Raw genomic sequence first — 19,585 nt, 5'->3', positions numbered from 1 at the left:
TCAACAGCTTATCCACCGGCATGGGTATGTGTGTATATATGAGATATTTTATTAGTGGCTGGACTTTTAAAAACAAAATATTAAAAAATAAAGGGAGAAAACACTTTTGGGGATTCTCATGTGGTTGTCGATCTTCAATGTGAACCAAAACTGAACAGAGCTGTAGGACACATACAAATCTCAGAAACGTTCCCAAACCCCCAACCCCCCCCCCCCAAACAAAACAAAAAAAAACACTCCATATCACTGTCCCTACAGCACAATGCACAGATGGTCGTATCCATCAAAGGTGGTGGCTTCTTGCTGGATATCGGGAAGGAAAGTGGTGAGATCGAAAGTGGTGAATTGGAGGTGATGTATACATTACAGGTTGTAGCACATGAAATGCCACGCTACCCCTATAATCATTTTTATTTGGAACTACAGAGTTGTATAATTTGAGGACCCCTGGTCAAATTACATGTTTTATTGAGAGTAAGTTAAAACATCCCCCCACAGGGAACTTAAATATGGCATTTTTAATGAAAATTTCAGTGCACAAAGTCTATTTTTTGCTGGGTTTAACATATCGCGCAAAAAAAAAACCAAAAAAACAAAAAAACAAAACACAACATACGGCCACATTGTTTTTTTTCTCTAAAATGATATTCAGCAAATAAATATTAATTGTGCATAAAAATGCAGCATGCATTTGTTAACATGTTAACTTATTTTCTCTTTAAAACAATCAAGGAAACACAGAATTTGACCAGAGCCACCCAAATTTTGCATACAACTGTATCAAAGATCAAAATAGCTGAAATACCGATAATGTTTTCCCAAACAGAAGCAGAGCCAGCACTGGGCCATGAGTTTTGCAGTTCATTTATAGAGGTTATATTGCTATATTGTTATATTGCTCAGCAGAATGATCTGCTGTTATATTGTATTCATGTGCATTGTGTTTATATGACCGCAAAAGTTTCAGAATTAAGTGATTTGTAATCCGTTATCAAAAATTTCCTTACAGTCGAATTTAATGACAATTCCAGATGTTCTGAACGCAAACAGCAGATGGTAATGGTGTAGGTCTGCACTTTCCTTCCCTATAAAGAAGTGTGAAGATGTGTTTCAAATCAACTTAATATAACAGAATGTATTTTAAATTTCAGGCGGCGCTTGAATGGTTCAGTGTATGTGCTGTGACTTGTTTAAACATGAGTGGAAGGGCCTGGTCGTTTGGTGTGTGTTAGATTTTGATGCGGAAGGCCGTAGGGTTTGCAGTTGCTGGCTCTGTGGTGGATGTGCTCTGAGTGGAGGATTTGAAGAGAGCCTTTAGAATGGTTTGTGGATCCACCTCAGCCTGGGGAGTGCTGGAGCGAGAACGAGAAAGAGACGCCGGCAGACCGTCCTTCTTGCTGCTGGTGGCGGTCGTGCCCCCTGCGCCCCCCGCAGGAGAGTCACTCAACCTCCTTCCACACAGAAAGAGACAAAGTTATATACATACATACATATACACATACATACAATACTGCACAAACGTCTTAAAGCCCGTCTACACAATTTCATAATTTTTATCTATTAAACTAGCCATTTTTTATTTCCCTGGATCTTTAGTTTATTTTTTATTTATTTATTATTTTGTGAATTGTGAGTTTTCACAAATCATGTCTGCTTTGTATTGTGCTTTTCCTGGTTGCACATCAGCTTCTAAGAATGGACAAGTTTTTTTTTTAACCGTGTTCCTAATTTTAAAAAAGGGAAGTCTTGGCATATTTTCTAAACGCAGTGGATCAGTGCTTATTAAGCCCATAATTCTGATCTGCAGTCTTCATTTAGCTGAAGATTAGTTCCACATTTTTAACCAAACAATAATCGGATTTGCAAAGCAGCTCGTCCTTATCAATGGATCCATTCCATTTCTTCCTTCAGCCAGTTTTAGCCTCTACTGGATACCAAAACAGCGCCAAGTCTCAGCCAAAACTACCAGATAGTAGGTCATTTAATCTTTTCTAAATTTGTTAATAGTACTTCTTATGAAAATGTATTACACTATTGTTCGTAACGTAGTTAGACATAGCTTTTTATTAGTGGTAGCCATCTGCTGCCACCGGTTAACTTCATTTATGTGAGCATGATAGCTAGCAATCCACCTTAGCTGAAGGAATTATACATTAGCTTTACTTCAGCTTTATTTTAGCTGTATAGCCTATATTTAGGCTCAAATATGTAGGGCTCAAACATGTAGGGCTGAAAACCTAGTGGTGGTGCTAATCCTGCCTAATCATTATAGAAGCATTGCCAGGGAGATGCTACTGTCAATCACTATGCAATCAGACACATCCACGTAGTTTTGAGCACACAGCAGGTCAGAATTTCTGCATAGAAAATATGTCTTCATTTTTAGCACTATTTTACCTTCATCAACATTATATATAAAAACTTGAGTGTAGGTTCACTAGTGGTTTTGGACAGTAAATAAAATGGCTATATTTGTGTTGTAGACACCACAACCCCTGGCTCTTATCACCACTATGGTAAAAAAAAAAAAAAAAATCAGTCAAATAAATGTTTACTGGCAAAACACACAGCTTTTTAAAAATAATTTTCCCAGTTGCCTAAACCTTTTGCACAGTACTGTACATCTAAACATACATGTTTATTTTGTCAGAATTGTGTAAAGAAATCGGAATTGGCCATAAAAAATTTCGATGGTTGCACCCCTAGTTACTAGCTCACTCAAAATAATACCACATTCTTGAATATGGTTTTGGTAAATAACACATAGAGCCAGTTTCCGAAACATGGATTAAGGCCAGTCTTGTACTAAAAAGAATTTCCAATAGTGATTCAACACTGACAGTTCAGCCCAAAATTAGGCTTAATCCATGTCTCGGAAAACAGTGCTTAAAAAGGCATTGGTCATTTATCAGCAGTATTTCTGCAATGCTGATAAATCTGTGGAACCTCAAAATCACCCACTGTTATCAGTCTGACCCTTTCACCTTTCTTTTACCTCCACCAATTGCACTTTTGCAGTGTTTAAAGGGCTTTCTTCTATTCTTGCAAGTTATTTTTCAATGGAATATTTTTATTTTGTTATTCTTAAATATTTAATCAAAATGTGTATCCTGAGCACTGACAATATAAATGCAGCAATATTTTTCATGGCAGTAAACTAGAATGAATTGCAGTGAACTGAATTTGGACACAAAAAAATAATCAGAATGTGATTTGGACTCACAGCAGGATTGGTTGGTCTGATGTGATCACATTGCCCTGTATGTGCAGATTACACTTCATTGGCTGACCTGCAAAAGCCACAACAAGAGAGATGATATGGAGAGAGTGAAAATTACTCACTGTAAAATATAATAATACTCAGATTTGAGATTATTAAAAGTAACTGAATGAGTACTGAAACTTATTTTAAAAATCTCACAAAACAAATTACGAGTGTGCAAGTTTCCTACCATCCAGGCAGCGGTTGTTGTACTTCCTGTAGGCGCTAATAGCATCTTCTTTCCGCACAAACACCACCTCAGCCACTCCCACCTTCACCAGCCTCGCTCTCTTCAGCGCTCCACACACACAGAACAGCTCCTACACCACATGCAGATGGAGTGGTATTAGGAACATCAATAAACATGCTTATGTGTATAAATATGGGTGGGTGCAAAAGGAATTAAGTGATTATTTATCTTTACTAGTTGACTAGTCATTTAAAATGTAGTCATCACTTCAATAAAGAAACAAGAATGTTCTGGAAGTCTGTGAAAAGTATTTAGTTAGTAGCTTCCTATTAGGGGCTCATTCTAGCAGCAGATGTGCAAGATGCACACTGCAGAAAAGTTTTTGTTGTATTTCAGTCAGTTTCAGCCTCTGTGTGTGTTTCACACGTACTACCTCTGTGTGGCGTGACCAATGCGGATGTCTTGTTTTTCATTCTGGCACTCATGTTAACAGGCCAAACCTTTCACACAGGCCAAACCTTTCACACAGGCTGCATACAGTGGCAGAGCGTCCCAGATGCAGCACTGAGATGAGCTGATTTCTTCAGCATGCAGCAAAATACATTTTATTTTGTACAAAATAAGCCTTAAGAATCATTGAAAATGAAGTAAAAAAAATGCACCAAGTGTTTAAACTTGGTGGTCTTTAAAGAATTACATTTTTATTGACCAAAGTGACTGATTTGATTATTTATCCATTTGTTAGAATTGCAGAACTTTCTTATGCACCACTCCACAGCAAAATGCTGTATTTGTGAATGGCAAACGCTGTAGGCTGTAGCAGTCTTGCTGCCATGTCAGTAGCACATGTGAAACAGGCCTCAGGCACTCTGCCCACGAAGTACACAGGCTGTCTAATGTAAACTGCATGCTAAAATTGCCACAGTTGTCAGAAATTCACCCTTTATAGAAAATTTAAACTGGCTCTGATCTGTATACTGTCCAGTGGAAAACAATCTACTCATACTCTACCTGCATCTACTCATTAACAACCCAGAGGAAGGAACCAGAGGTTCAGAGGAAGGTATAGGCCCAGACACTCAACCAGGAAATATTCATGATACCCCATTTTAAGAAATTATTCCTGAATTGTCTTTGAAACCATAAGTAGACAAGAAAAAAAGATATCTGCGCACATTTGCCAACCGCCATTCCAACTCTGTTGCGCAGACTATAGTCTACAGTCTGTGATTGTATGTTTTGCATGTCAGTCACAAAGCCCTTTCCTATCAGAGACAAGGCTCTCAAAACCTATCCAGTCTCGCTTACAAGCTTGTATTTGTATTTCAGTGAACTTTTACACAGCTGGCTGTGGAATTGGTTTCACTGGTGAATTAGTGTATTTTTTCCAAACTAATAAAGTACTTTGTTCTTTATATTTAACAGAAAAAACTTCTGCCTCTTCACTACAGTTTTTACTACTCCTGTATTTCAATCAGTGTCCTCAACTAGTTAACTGCCACCCACAGTGCCGACTAGTCAACTAGACTATGTAACCCCTAACGTGTAACATGCCTATGAGTATTGTCTAGTATTATAAGTATTTATTTAAAGTGACTGGCAAGTGTAACATGTTTGGTTAAGTGTACAAGGTGTGCATGTTTAAAACTCACCACTATGTCCTCCTCTGTGACACGTGGGTGCAGATTATTCACTGTGATTTTGGTTCCTTCCAATGGACTGAACACCGGCTGCACACGCACGCACACACACACACACAAACACACAGAAACATGAAGTTTAGGAGCAGAGGAAATTAGAAAAGAATTAGCTTAAGCGGCTTAAATTTGATTCTCCTAATAGTCCCTTTCACACAAGCACCTTTACCCGGGTATTTAATGGTATTTAAACAGGAATGGGTTGACTGTGAATGCAAGCAGAAGTCAAAATCCCAGTCAAGTTTATGCAGCACTTCACCTGCTCAAGACTGAGTACAAAACCCAGGAAATTACCAAGAGGGCTCATGTGTGAACAGAAGTGACACATCACCTGGAAATACAATGACATCTAGAACAAAGCCAGCAAAGGGGTGTTTTTGTTTTTGTGAGTAAAACTAGGGGTCGACCAATATGTTTTTTTCAGGTTTGATACAGATTAGTGATCAAGGACACCGCTAACCAATATTTGATACATTACCCATGTATGATCTATATAATGATAATATATATTTTAAATGTATCATACATAATTAATTGTTCTCTTAGACACACATGAGCAACGCAAATAACGTAACTCATTCAATCAGTAAATGTAATGTGTTTACAAGAATTAAATGCTTTATAACAAGAAAAAGTAATCACATTCTTCAGCAGTCACTGTGTGCATTTCACTAAAATATGTGCATGAGGAAAATGTGTGTGTGCATAACCATGCATCAGCACAAAATATTGTTTAAGGGCTGCATGTGTGAATGACACAAAGCACAAACTTCACCAATGAAAGTGCTGTCCTGGGTTTTGAGTATGAAAAGCACTATAGTGAGTGCGTGTCTCACCTGTGGAGGCGCAGACTGAGCACTGCCATTTCCAGTAGCTTGATGTCCAGTAACCATTGTCCTTGAGACGGGCTGCAGGGTCTGCGCGGGGGGTCGGGTGCTGGGACGAGCGGGTGCCACAGCAACAGGGGCGGAAGGGGATGGGGCTGTGTAAGAGTCATTCTTTACCACCTTAGTGATGGGAGTGGACACTAAGAATGATGCACCTGCACTTGCCTACAGACAGAGAGAGAGAGAGAGAGAGAGACACATAGATGAGTGAAGATTTAAGGCGGTGATAACACTAACAACAAAAACCAAAAGTTCTTTAAATAAAATTGTTCAGTGCATTTTTTGATAAAATGATTATGCCCGTCTATTCTTCAATCCTGTATTAACAACAAAGGTACAAACAGTCGCTACTTCGCAGCACCACGTGGAACTGTGTGCCTTTTCTTCAATAGCCTGGAGAAGAGAAGTCATTTAGCTGTAAAGTGACGCTTAGCTGTAAGTTCTTGATAACTTTAACCCAATTTATGGTCAGAAACTGTTGGTCATGGGTGCACACATCCACTGAAACACCCAGACCCACTCAACAGCCCATAAAAAAGGCCTTATGGAATGAGTGCCCTAATTGTAATGAAATTCTAACCGGAGCTTGATAAAAGTCAGGAACCACTGTGACAGCATACTGTGGGACACAGTTTCTTACTCTCACATATTGGTGGTGAGTAAAATGTCATGTCATGTCATTTTTCCCCACCCAACCTGCAGTTTAACTGCAGCACACACTTAGACTAGTATCAAATAGTCGTGATCCACTGTGTGTGTGCGCGTGTGAGTGCAACTCACTCGTGTCTGTGCCATGTTATTGGCCGCGGTGATCTTCATCTGTTTGCTAGGAATGGCACCACCATCATCATCTTCAGTGGAGAGATCCTAGAGAAAGGAAAACATACATATTAGCACTGCATTAGTGTGTCAATGCAGAGGCCCAGCCACGTACACACAAACCTGTCTGTATGTGTTTACAAGTAAGCCGAGAGAAGAGTCTACAAAGTGTGCAGGTCAGGGATAAGGCTCACCTGAGCTGCCCTGCCAGGGACGTTTATACGGATTCCACTGGTCATACCCACAGGCCTCTGCTACACACACAGAGACAGAGACAGAGAGAGAGAGAGACAGAGAGACAGAGAGAGACAGAGAGAGAGAGAGAGAGAGAGACAGAGAGAGAGAGAGAGAGAGAGAGAGAGAGAGAGAGAGAGAGTTAGGCATGTGGGAATATATAAGATGTTCAGCAGCAATGTAGCATTCTAAATAAATTAAAACCTGAAACATGCAGCTCGTTTAGGCTTGTTACATCATCATAAAGAAGTAGATATCAGGTGAGGTATATTTGATTGTGATACATACAGATGTCAAGTAGGCATTTTTTGGTTTAAATGGTGGCAACTGAAAGAGTAATAGTGTAACAGTGCTTGTATCCCTGCAAAATTAATGACCACTAAACACATATGTAATTTGGTGCACTTTAGCCATAAACCAACCAAATATTCAAGATAAAATGTCACAAAAACCCAAACTCAGATGGAGACCTTGGCAAACAAACTAGGAGTGAAAACGGCCTTAGAATCCATGCTCTAAGTTGATATCATCTTGCAGACCATAACTGACTGTTTGCAAAATAATGACTTAATGCTCAACTTATCACTGCTTAGCAAGCTCAGCTTAATAATTTAGGCAGACTAAACAGTACTCTACAGCGCTCAGCGTATAAAATGTTCTGTTAGAAGATAAATATTAGTATACAGTGCCCTCCACAAATATTGGTACCATTGGTAATCATGAGCAAAATGAGCTGTTATAAATATTCTTAAATACTTATCCTTTTGATCTTTCATTTAAAATAGTAGCAAAAATCTTACCTTATTTAAGATATAATGAAAGAAAAATCTAAATCTGGTCATGAAACAAATATTTTTCTTAAATTAATGTGTGCCACTATTGTTGGCGCTCCTAGACATTCTTAAAAGAGTGAAATCTAACTGAAGTATATTCCTATTCATATTCTATGTTTTAAAGTTCACCTGGAAAGTCAGGAAAACTTAAATGGGCAGTCATCACTTCCTGATTCACTGGGGAATATATATGAAAGATGAAACACAGGCCAAACACCCTCAGTCATCCATCACTATGAGAAAGACCAGAGAGTACAGCAGAGATGTGTGACAAAAGGGTGTTAAGCTGCACAAATCAGAAAAAGGCTTCAAGAAAATAGGTGAACAGCTGAAAATGTCCATTTCCATTATCAGGCCAGTAATGAAGAAGTTTAAAACAACTGGAGATGTTAAGAATCTGCTGGGAAGAGGACGTATGTCTATACTGACTCCATGCAAAGTGAGGAGAATGGTTCAAATGCACAAAGAATCTCCAAGGATCACATATGGGAAACTGCACAAATTAGTAAGGTTTTGGGGTCAGACCGTCTCCCAAACCACCATGACACCAAAATAAAGGTTTCTGGAAACAAACACCAGAGGTGAATTTGGTGTGCACACAAAAACAGCCATGCAGAAAAGTACCTTATCCTCACTGTAAGGTATGGTGGTGGACCTGTTATACTGTGAGGCTTTTGTTCTTCCAAAGGTCCTGGACAATTTGTTTGGATATATGGTATCACAGACAGTCATGTACCAGCAGATATAAAATCAAGACCTGACAGTTTTAGCCAGGAAGCTTAAACTGGGCCATAGTTTGGATCTTCCAGCAGGACAATGATGCAAGCACGCCTCAAAATCAACACAAAAACTGTTCACTGACCACAGAATTAAAGTTTTGCCATGACCACCCCAGTCCCATCCCAGACCTGAACCCCATAGAAAACCTGTGGAAAAAGCTGAAAAGCAGCTGAATGATCTGAAGAGGTTCTGCAAGGAGGAATGGTTTCAGATTTTTAGCCATGTGTTCTCTAGTCTCATCAAGCATTATAGGAGATAACTCAGAGTTGTTATCTTTGTAAAGGGAGGCTGTACAAAGTATTAAATGAAGGTGTGCCAACAATTGTGATAAGATTTTTTTTAAGCATTGTACTTAAAAAAATAGTTACATCTTTGTTAATATTTTGAATAAAAAATCTATAGGATAAACAATAAAAAAATGTTTTTACAGCCTATTATAATCATGTTTACCAGGAGTGCCAATATTTGTGGAGGGCACTGTATGTGCTATTCTTTGCATTATGTGAGGCTTGCTAAAAGACCTCTGTGACACTGCACCAACTATCTTTAGTCTGATCATTAGATCTATTTCGTTCAAATAAAGAAAAAACATACACTGAAAGCAAGAAAGTTCGGAGGCATGGCCTTAAACAAAAATAAGACAATTCTATTTAAACTTAAAACTTCGATCTAACCCCAAGTCTCACATGGATCAGTTTTGATTGGGCTACATCACAAGGGCAGGTAAAGTAAACCAGTCAGGGACAAACTTCTGATCAATCAGTGTCGAGCTTCAGTGTTTCATCTGACTGGCTGTTACTGTCACTGTCATGTGATCTATGTCATGGTTTCATGTGCAAGCGCACAAGAATTAGCTATGTACATACAGTATCTCTAAGTTAATAGAGAAAGTTGTCAATCACTGCCTTAACAGAGTGTAACTACTGCATTTTTGCTAGGCTCATCATGAGAGACAGACCCCTGATTAACTGTTTTGTAAAATACTCATATGCTCTGTCTTACTTGGATGGTTTTGGTGATCTTGAGTGGAACTGCTGGCCCCTGATTAGGTGATGAGATACTCCTCTTCAGGCTCAGCCTATCCCGTGCATCCACCACTTTCGTAAGCCCACCTCCAGGCTGGATGGCCACACTCACTCTGGAGTTAAGTCCTTGATTGGTGGGAAAGGCCCTGGTGGTGGTGCTGACTGGAGAGGTGTTGTGGATGTGGATGTGGGGTATAGGCGTGTGCTGGCTGCTGGTTGTTGGGGGGTCCGGTTGTTGCTGCTGCTGCTGTTGTTTGCGGGAGTTTATGGTCTGTCTGGCGTCCTGCACTGAGCTCACAGCACCCCCTCGCCCCCGAATACGGAAACGTGCATCCTTCTGCCCCAAGCGCTCCCGTGCATCCTTCACCTGAAACACTGGGGGGAAAGGGGGCAAATGAATGTGTGAGAGAAAGAAATGCTGCCTCACAGCTGGGTCAGCTTCCTACACCAGAGCACCAGTGTGGTGTATGATGTACACTACAGGCCAAAAGCAACAATAACTTTATATTTAAAGAATTTGTTTGTTTGAAAAAAAACAGAACACCTCAGATCACTTCAGACCTTGATATGAAGGCTAAAGATTGAATTGTTTCCTCTCTAACACTAAAAGATCATCAGTGTTGTCAATCGCATCTAATTGCAAATTTGTGTATAGTCGTGAAAATTTGTCAGAAGGGCCAAATCACTGCTAAAATATGCCTAAAAATCATGTAGTAAATGCCCAGCTTAAACACTGATGTGGTAATTTACCTGCACAAGACCTTGCACCATTCCTGCTAAACTGCTGGGAGGGCTCATGTGTGAACAGAAACTGATTACCAGGAAAGTTGAGTAAAGTACTGGCTAATAAATGTTTTTACAGTGCTGAGGTTTAGTTTGTCATGCTACTGTATTCTGCACTTTATTTAGTGGCATATAACTTGAGAGAAGAAAACTGACCCTTGTCCATAAGCTGCTACTGTGCTAAAGCAACACAACATGAGCAGCAAACATGATGCTTTTGTTTTTACAGTGGGCTTTTCCATTTTTGCAAGAATGTTTAGATTGATCTAGAAATGAGGGAACTTTTCGTCATTCCTACTGAGTACGTCACATTCTGTTTAATAGGACGTTAGTGGTAAAAGTATATGTCACTGGACTTCATTGTGTAATATTTTGTGGGGAAAAAACACAACTTGTTTCTACATTTTTGCGTGTAACATACACAATGTATTCTTTAATAATCTACATATACTTTCAGCATGATGCCTTTGATATACAGTGGCAAGAAAAAATATGTGAACCTTTTGGAATTTTATGGTTTTCTGCATTAATTTTTCATAAAATGTGATCTGATCCTCATCCAAGTCAAGCGTATTGACAAATATAATGTGCCTAAAATAATAACACAAAAAAGTTCTGATCATTCACGTCTTCATTGAGAACAACCATAAAAATCTCATAGTGCTAGTGGACAAAGTATGTGAACCCTTGAGTTAATGATCTCAAAAAAGCTAATTGGAGTCAGGTGTTAGCATACCTGGAGTCTTGTTAAGAAAATGAGTTTGGAGGTGTGGACTAGAGCTACTTTGACTGATAAAAACCACTCAAACATTTGAGTTTGCTCTGCACAAGAAGGATACGCATATGTGAGCCATGCCTCACCAAAAAGAGCTTTCAGAGGATCTACAATCAAAAATTGTTGATTTACATAAAGTTGGAAAGGGTTACAAATTAGTTAGAAATTCACCAGTCTACAGTAAGGCAAACAATCTACAGATGGAGACAATTTGGGACTGTGGCTACTCTGCGAAGAAGTGGGCGCCCAGTCAAAATGACCCCAAGAGCACAACAGAGACACATCAATGAGGTAAAGAAACAACCCCGAGTGACAGCCAAAGATTTGAAGGTATCATTGGTACAGTCTAACATCTGTGTTCATGAGTCTACAGTCCGTAAAACCTTGAACAAGCAGGGTGTCTATGGCAGAACACCACGAAGGAAGCCGCTGCTTACTAAAAAGAACATTGCTGCATGCCTGAAGTTTGCAAAAGAGCACACTGACACTCCACAACGGTAATGGCAAAATGTTTTGTGGACAGATGAAACTAAGATTGAACTATTTGGAAAGAACACGCAGCGCTACATCTGGCGTAAAAAAGGCACTGCACATCACCATGAAAATATCATCCCAACCGTAAAGTATGGTGGAGGGAACATCATGATTTGGGCCTGCTTTGCTGCATCAGGGCCTGGCCAGCTTACAATCATTGAGGGGAAGATGAATTCCCAAGTGTATCAAAAAATTCTACAGGATAATGTGAGAGTGTCTTTACGCCAGCTGAAACTCTGTAGAAGTTGGGTGATGCAACAGGACAATGACCCAAAACACTGGAGCAAGTCCACAACAGAATGGCTTATGAAAAACAAAATCCGCCTTTTGGAGTGGCCAAGTCAGAGCCCAGATCTCAACCCTATAGAAATGCTATGGATTGACTTGAAGAGAACATGAGACGTCCAAGGAACATGACAGAGCTAAAGCAGTTCTGCCAGGAATAACGGGCTAAAATTCCTCCTGAACGATCCACAGCTACAGGAATCGCCTGCTTGAGGTTACTGCTGCCAAGGGGGGGTCAACCAGCTATTAATTCCAAGGGTTCACTTACTTTTTCCACTACCACTTTGAATGTTGAATGAGTGTGTGCAATAAAGACCGGCAAGATCATATTTTTTTTGTGTTATTATTTTAGGCACATTATATTTGTCAATACACTTGGCCTGGATGAGGATCAGATCACATTTTATGCCAAATTAATGCAGAAAACCACAAAATTCCAAAAGGTTCACATACTTTTCCCTGCCACTGTATAATATTCTGATGTACTATCTTGCATTGTCCAGTATTGAATTGTGTACACAGCATTTACACTTTTATATCATGTCTACAATATTTCATCCTGCACTTTTCCTGCTGTTGTGAGTACCATGCATATTGTATCAGTGAATACAGTGAGTAAGCATTTTATATGGTACCAGTATAATGACAAAGATAAACTTGATTAAACTAAATTCAGTTGAACTGATCTGGGCTCTTTACCTCCACTCCCTCCTAGTCTCTGTCTCATATCACTGGTGCCAATCTTCTGTCTGGCATCAAACGTCCTGCCCACCATCCCTGCCCCTCTGCCCGCCAAACCTGCACCTCTCCCCACTGTGCCCACTCCTCTCCCAAATATCGGCCTGCAAAACAAACAAAAAAAATAGGGATGGGTGATATGGCCAAAAAACAAAAAACAGTATCACAATACTTAACATTTTCTTGATACAAGGTAAGTATAACAATATATAATTGTTCTAATGTTTGATAAGCTGAAACAGACAGAATGCACATGCAGTGCCAAATTTAAAAAAAAAAACATGATGAACTATGAGTACAATGATTTCCATTCAAAATTTAACATACTGAAGTGCACTAAATCTAACTAAAACAGGACTAATTATGATTTCTTTGTAATGAAATAAGCAAGTTGGTCAGTGTTGTGAAAGTACCGATGATATCCATATACTCACAACAGTCTTCATTCATGGAATCATGATCTTTTTTTGATGGTTTCAATGAGCACTATGTCTTTAGTTTTCTCCTAGATTTTTTTTTTTAGGCTGGGTAATTGACCCTTCGTACTTTAGCAAGCACATTAATTATGAAAGGATATCAGTGCAACCTTTACAATGAACTGTGAAGGCACTCTGACTAACAATACGCATAAAACAGCTGCACAAACATCAATTAAAGAATGGCATGACAAAGTGACATTATAGTGGGAGCTTGTGACACTACAGCTACTTTGATGAAACTGCGACTTGTTTGACTGAAATGCAGTAACTGCATTTCACGGTGTCTACGGTAACAACAGTGCGCGTCTTGAACACCACGGTATAAATTATTACTGAATATCGGCACAAGACTAACCAGCACACTGGATTTAAATTAAATTCTGTTTAAACTGAATAGTGGCTTCCATCGTCAAAGAGCAGCCTACTATCTAGCTTTCTACACCCTTACTGTCCTCGGCAGAAACACTGGGTAGTCTTTAATAAACTCTCACCCAGAAAGAAAACCACGCTAGCTATATAAACAGTATTTCATCAAAGACTCACACGCTAAACACCCTACAACCCCACAGTAAAAGAGAATTTATACATTACCAAGTGAAAGTATTAAGACTTCACCACCGTACACAATCGACGCAGACAAGTGCACAAATAACATAACTAGTCGCTAAAGTAAAAAGACTGGGCAAGTATTATGATACTGGCTTGTGACAGCGGTCTCCAAAAATCTGTCTCTAGCTTCACTCACGAGATGACTTGTTCTCAGAAGGTTTTCATACCAGCACAGGCCAAAGCAAATGTCTAACGTTAGCTATCTGATTCCACCGACTTGCTAACCTGGCCTGAGTTATGAACGCTGTGGGTTAGAACTGAGCTAAATCTGATCAAGAAATAGTCGATAACATCCTTACCTGGGATAGAGGAGTTGGAGATTGAACACATTTTTATTAAACAATTGAATAAAGCGGTTTTCAGCCTTTTCTTAGTCGGAGTTTGATTGAGCGAGAAGCAAACTTTAAACCGGATTTACAGAAATACAGATGCAATTAAACAATATTCATTCAAATGAACTGCTTCTTTATCTCCTGCTTGGGTTTAAATGTTACTTTTCGTTTTATTTTATACCTCTCACTAAATTTGTAATTCTACTCGGCTAAGCTACGCTAGCCTGTCCTAGCTTAGCCACGCGTGTAGGGCTGCAGTGTGAACCAATCACAGAGTAGCACACTGCACAGCCACCCAATAACAGCAGAGGACACTGCCGGGCCTCTACGATTTGTCCAATCCGCGGAGAGGATGGAGGCGGGTCGATAAGCTGCAGCGGCAAAACACTTCAAAGCGGCGTTACATTCCGTCTGTTCCCGTTTAAAGCAGCGAGTAATGCTAGAATGGATAGAGTAAATAAAGCGGTGGCGCTGCTGACCAACCCGCTGACTTTGTTTATTCTCGGCATTTTATTTTAAAGCTAGGTTTTTTTTACCTCTTAGCGCCGCGGCGGCGGATCAGCTCATCCAGAGAAACATCCGCCATCTTCCTCCTCAGTGTAGAAAGCGCATGCGCGGGATGAAAGGCTGGAGTGACGCCATCGGGTTTACCAAAGCTGATTAAAAAATCTCGGAGAATATAAAAAAAGAAAGAAAAAAATCTCGGAGAATTATATTTGCAAAAAATAATAAAATTCCTATATCTCTTAGGGAATAAGCACTTGTACCTGATGTGATGCCAGCTGGAGTAACTATGTTGCTGAGGGGTGTGAACCTTCCATGGCTGTTTCATCACTGGATTTTTATTTACTGGATACCTTTATTCATGCTTAGTGTTTTACAGAGCAGCAACGTGATAACGACAAAATTAGAGCTTTACTCCTGAAAGAAAGTCATGATTCCTTATATAATTTCATCAACAACTTTTTTTCTTGAAATCAAGGAACAAAAGTTTAGTATTGCAGAATTTACACCGATAAATATAAATAATTTAAATACTTCATAAAATAATTTATCAAGTAAGAAGATAAGATTTATTATTAAATACTTCTCTTCATTCCCCTCTGCATAATTACGGCAAAAGGGAAATTAAGAAAATGAGCTTGAACAAACACCAAGAGATCAGACCAAAACAAATATGAGGATGGTATTGCAGAGAGTATCTTTTGGCGAAAAGCGTGGTCCTTACCGCTCAAGTACCTACTTTTTAACAGAAGTGAAATAAGTTACGCTTAAATTACGCTTAAACTAATATTATATCCAGAAAAGGCTTTCCTTAAGAGGTACAAGTCTGACACTAAAACCGACTGCTCCTTCTGAAAATAAAAACAAAAAAATGTTACTCACCTGTTTTGCCAGTGTGCTCACACAGGTAGACCGAGTTTTGATCTCTTTGTTCAAGCTCATTTTATTGTTGATTTTGTTTTCTTTTGCTTAAAGGATATTCTTTATTATGCTTAAATATGCAGAAGGGTATGAAAATAGGTATTTTATAGTGAATCTAAAATAGAAGAACAACATAAGCTTCTTATATTCATTTAGGTCTACAGCAGTATAAAAGCAAGTTTAAAACGCATAACCTTAATAAAAATAGACTAAGACTTTTTCTATTTCACCCAATAAACGATTACGGAACTGGGTTCACAGTGAAAGAAAGTAGAAAAACATGCAGAACACAGAAATGAATTGAGTGGTCGTAATGATTAGGGGGCGGGTCCTACTTTGGAAGAGGCGATGACGTTTGCTCAATCCCACAATGCACCACCATCAAAAAAGTACAACGTGAAAGACAATAGCGTTAAAATTCCTTGTATTAAAGTTAGGTTGACCTTTTATATGTTTATAATGGCATGTTTGTTTCACATGTGTTTGAATAAAATTCATAATATAGAAGAAATAACAAGAGCTTATGTTTTTGCCTCCTCACCGTCACCGAGCAGACTGTGGTCGTGTCTTAAGTTTGTGGTTCGGAGATAGCCGAGTTATGCCTTAAACTGATGAGTAAGGAAAATAACGATGCGGGGTGACGCCCGCATCCTCGCTAGAGCTCGCGAGTTGAATTTTTGAACGGGTACAGGTCTGACTAGCGAGTGTTTGGCCTACTTTGCTGGACGCCCTGGGTACCAGGATCTACCCGACCATCAATTGTTAAGATCAATAACACACATTGTTTTCACGTAGTTGTTTAGATTGAATTAGTTGAAATATCTGAGTGCAAATTATGCAGGTGTTATTATAGCACTTGTTTCATCAATTACCGGATTTAGAAAACATGTTTCAACAATAAAATCTCTAAACTGTGCTAAGCATCTTCCTTCTAGGACAACTTGTGAAAAATAAATATTAATATGCTTTATTTCAGTTTTAAACCTGGCAACTTTTTGATGACGAGGGTGGGGCATAGTAGACGCTGGATATTTAAAGATTAAAAGTACAGCACAATGCGCTTGCAGCCATGTCTACCTTACCTGCAATATACACCTCCACCGCGACGCGGCGATGTAGTACAACTGAAGGACTTACTAGCTGTACTTGGACCTTCGCTACTAGAACAGGTAGAACAACGGAGCACTGGCGTGTTGAGGCAGAGAAACTGCAGTGCGGTCGCTGGGATATATTGAAATCTGGGATTCCCTCATTATAAATTTGACATCATTTCTGATAAAAAGATAAAATGGATACATGGGAAGACCAACACATGAAACTCCGAGCCCTGGCCTAAAATAAATGCTTCTTGGGTTTAGCTGAGGGGCTATCCAGTTGTTTCAGTACGATCACTGCAGTATTATTAACGTTACAGTATGAAATGACAGTGGGCTTAAGTGACTGAATAAAGTTATACAGGCTAAGATGAAGATAATAAAAGGTTCTTAATCTTTTCAAAAGCTATGCAATATAGGATAACTGTATGGTATTGGTGTTAGGATAATTTGGATGCAAGTTCTACAAAAACTAAACTAAAATGTACCCAATTATCTCCTTTACCCCAAATGTATTCAAAGAGCAAACACATATTTGGGATCTGAACTGTTTCTTTAGTTTTACACAGCAGCTAAGGTGCTAAGTAGCCATAGCAGAGACAAAACTCAGGCTTCAAGATGGCTGCTACTATATTTAGCTGTTTAAAACTATTCCTCATATTTCTTGTGCCAGAGTTTAGCTGTTTCTGAACATTTGTTCTATCAGAGTCTCTGTTACTGCTGTAATTTTTAGGTAAGTCAGGCGGAGGTCGGCTACTCCGCTCTAAAAAATCTGTAGCTGTTACATATGTAAATATTGAGCTTACCTAGTGACCCTGAAAGAAGAGATATCCCATAAGGCCATACTCTAATTCTTATTAGCATAGATGAGACGAAAAATAAGTTTTGTTATCAGACAACTAAGCTACTTTAAATACAGTTAAAATGTTTTTGGACAATCCACCGCAACTTCAGTTCCATGTCTCCAATAAAACAGCTAATTCTGCTGTTGATTACTAATGCCTTGAGTTTACATACTTTGTACAAGGGTTTGCTGATTGGTTAATAGGTCTCTTTTGAGCGGTAGGACAAGCAGGACCTGCTCTTTTAATAATGCTTGAAAATTAATATAATGCCACCTGTAGTTATTACCATTTTTTATCCTTGGAAAAACTGTGGCACATTTTATGATTTGTTATGATAATGCTAATTTTACTCAATAATGACACTTTTTTCAGTTCTTTTATTACTAATGCCACATGATAAGCTGACCAATTACAAATGTTTTTTTGTGGCTTTGTGTGGCTGCCATACACATAGCAAGTACACCAAACATTGTCCACAATTGTGGCAGGACTGGACAATTACCCCACAAGACTACATTTGGATGATACTACAGCTACATTAGTTGAATAACTTAGCAAAAAAATCAAATTTGCACAATGTTCTCTTTACCCCTAAATGCCATCAAACATCCAAGACACGTTTGTGTTTGAACGTGTCTGAAGTTTGTTTCTTTAGCACAACACTGGAGCCATGAAGCTAATGTAGCTAACACGTAAAGCACTGTGCTAACTGAATACAACACAAAAGGAAAGACTAAGTTCAGGCATCAAGATTGCTACTACCATTATTTACTTTTTTAGTTACTGTAGCTATTTCTTGCCAAATTATTCCTTTAATTTCTCGGGCTGGGGTTTGTCTATATGTTCTCTTTCAACCATTGGTCTGTCAGAGTCTCTATAATTTACAGGTTTTCCTCAGGTGGAGGCCACCTCCTCTGCTCTGAAAATCTGCATATATGCAAATATGGAGCTCATCTGAGAATGAGATGTCCCATTAGGCCCTGTGTGCTAATCTTAGTAGATGTTTTTACTTTTTACAAAACAAAACCTACATTGTATAAAATAGGATTATCTATAGTACAAAGCAAAATAAACATAACTTCACAGTTTAAAACACAGTTTAATGAGTAAGTAAGTGTGCTGTGTTTGGAGAGTTTGTGTAAAAGCTGTTTGGATAATCTACCATGACTGCAGTTCACTGGTTCCAGTATGGAGAGGTTTATTCCAGAGTTCATTACTTATGCCTTAAATTGATGAGTAAGGGAAAAACAACATGGGATAATTCCTATGTGCATGTATACTTGGCAAGATGATTTTTTTTTGAGAGGGTATAGGTGTCTGTAGACAGGCACTCACCTATCTTGTGAAAGGTTTTCTATGAGCAGGGTTTGCCCTACAAATTACTGGTTAAAAACAGATGACATGATTTGTTAAACATTAGGTTTTCTAAATTTATTGTGTGCTTTTATTATTTGTTAAAGTAACACTGGTTTATAACAATGTACATATATTTGTAAATCTAGTGTAAATTTAGAAGTTAGGGTTTGGGAGAGCCACCTCCCAATGGAACAAATCAAGTAAAATCACTTGTTATATGATATTTACACAGGTGTGGAAATGAGTGAATATATGAGGTGCTTAGCCCTTCGTGTCACACAGAATTAAATTCCCAGAATATACATGTTATCTAAGGTTTGAATATTGAATTGTTTTTTTAAATATTATAATGCTTATTTTATAATACTTATAACATAAGTATATATAGTATATATAATATACTTATATATATTATAATATACTATATAATATACTTAAATTTGAACTCATTCCATAGATTGGGCCATATGACCGTTGATTTTTCTAAAGAACCATTTTTAAAGGATGTATTATAAGATCTATATAAACTGTTGGTTAGAGAGGGTTCTTCTATTGTTATGAACACCTAAAAGTGTTCTCCTATTGTTATGAGAACCAAAATGG

The 19,585-nt window shown here is 38.6% G+C and overlaps 1 protein-coding gene and 2 non-coding genes across 4 annotated transcripts; 2 read left to right on the top strand and 1 right to left on the bottom strand.

Annotated features, from left to right (window-relative positions):
• Positions 1-225: 225 nt before the first annotated feature.
• On the bottom strand, positions 226-14,874 carry poldip3 (polymerase (DNA-directed), delta interacting protein 3). Of its 2 annotated transcripts, none has more exons than XM_036567024.1 (10): positions 14,799-14,874; positions 12,804-12,946; positions 9,705-10,102; positions 7,050-7,109; positions 6,817-6,903; positions 5,986-6,201; positions 5,105-5,182; positions 3,453-3,582; positions 3,224-3,290; positions 226-1,451 (listed from the first exon to the last, which is right to left on the bottom strand). In XM_036567024.1, the coding sequence occupies exons 1-10, from the start codon at positions 14,846-14,848 to the stop codon at positions 1,229-1,231; spliced, it is 1,452 nt and encodes a 483-aa protein (XP_036422917.1). In that variant the 5' UTR covers positions 14,849-14,874; the 3' UTR covers positions 226-1,228. The 2 variants fall into 2 exon arrangements, with proteins under 2 accessions (XP_036422917.1, XP_036422918.1); XM_036567025.1 differs by having other exon boundaries at positions 7,050-7,106.
• A 1,411-nt stretch (positions 14,875-16,285) lies between these two features.
• On the top strand, positions 16,286-16,438 carry LOC118806253. The gene has a single exon (XR_005007089.1). It is a non-coding gene; the product is annotated as a U12 minor spliceosomal RNA (small nuclear RNA).
• A 2,407-nt stretch (positions 16,439-18,845) lies between these two features.
• On the top strand, positions 18,846-19,000 carry LOC118806254. Its single transcript, XR_005007090.1, has one exon. It is a non-coding gene; the product is annotated as a U12 minor spliceosomal RNA (small nuclear RNA).
• The last annotated feature ends 585 nt before the right edge of the window (positions 19,001-19,585 follow it).

Source organism: Colossoma macropomum, unplaced genomic scaffold, assembly GCF_904425465.1.
Source record: "Colossoma macropomum unplaced genomic scaffold, Colossoma_macropomum, whole genome shotgun sequence".
Lineage (NCBI taxonomy): Eukaryota > Metazoa > Chordata > Actinopteri > Characiformes > Serrasalmidae > Colossoma > Colossoma macropomum.
Note: the sequence above shows the minus strand (reverse complement) of the source record. Positions and strands in the feature narration are given on the sequence as shown.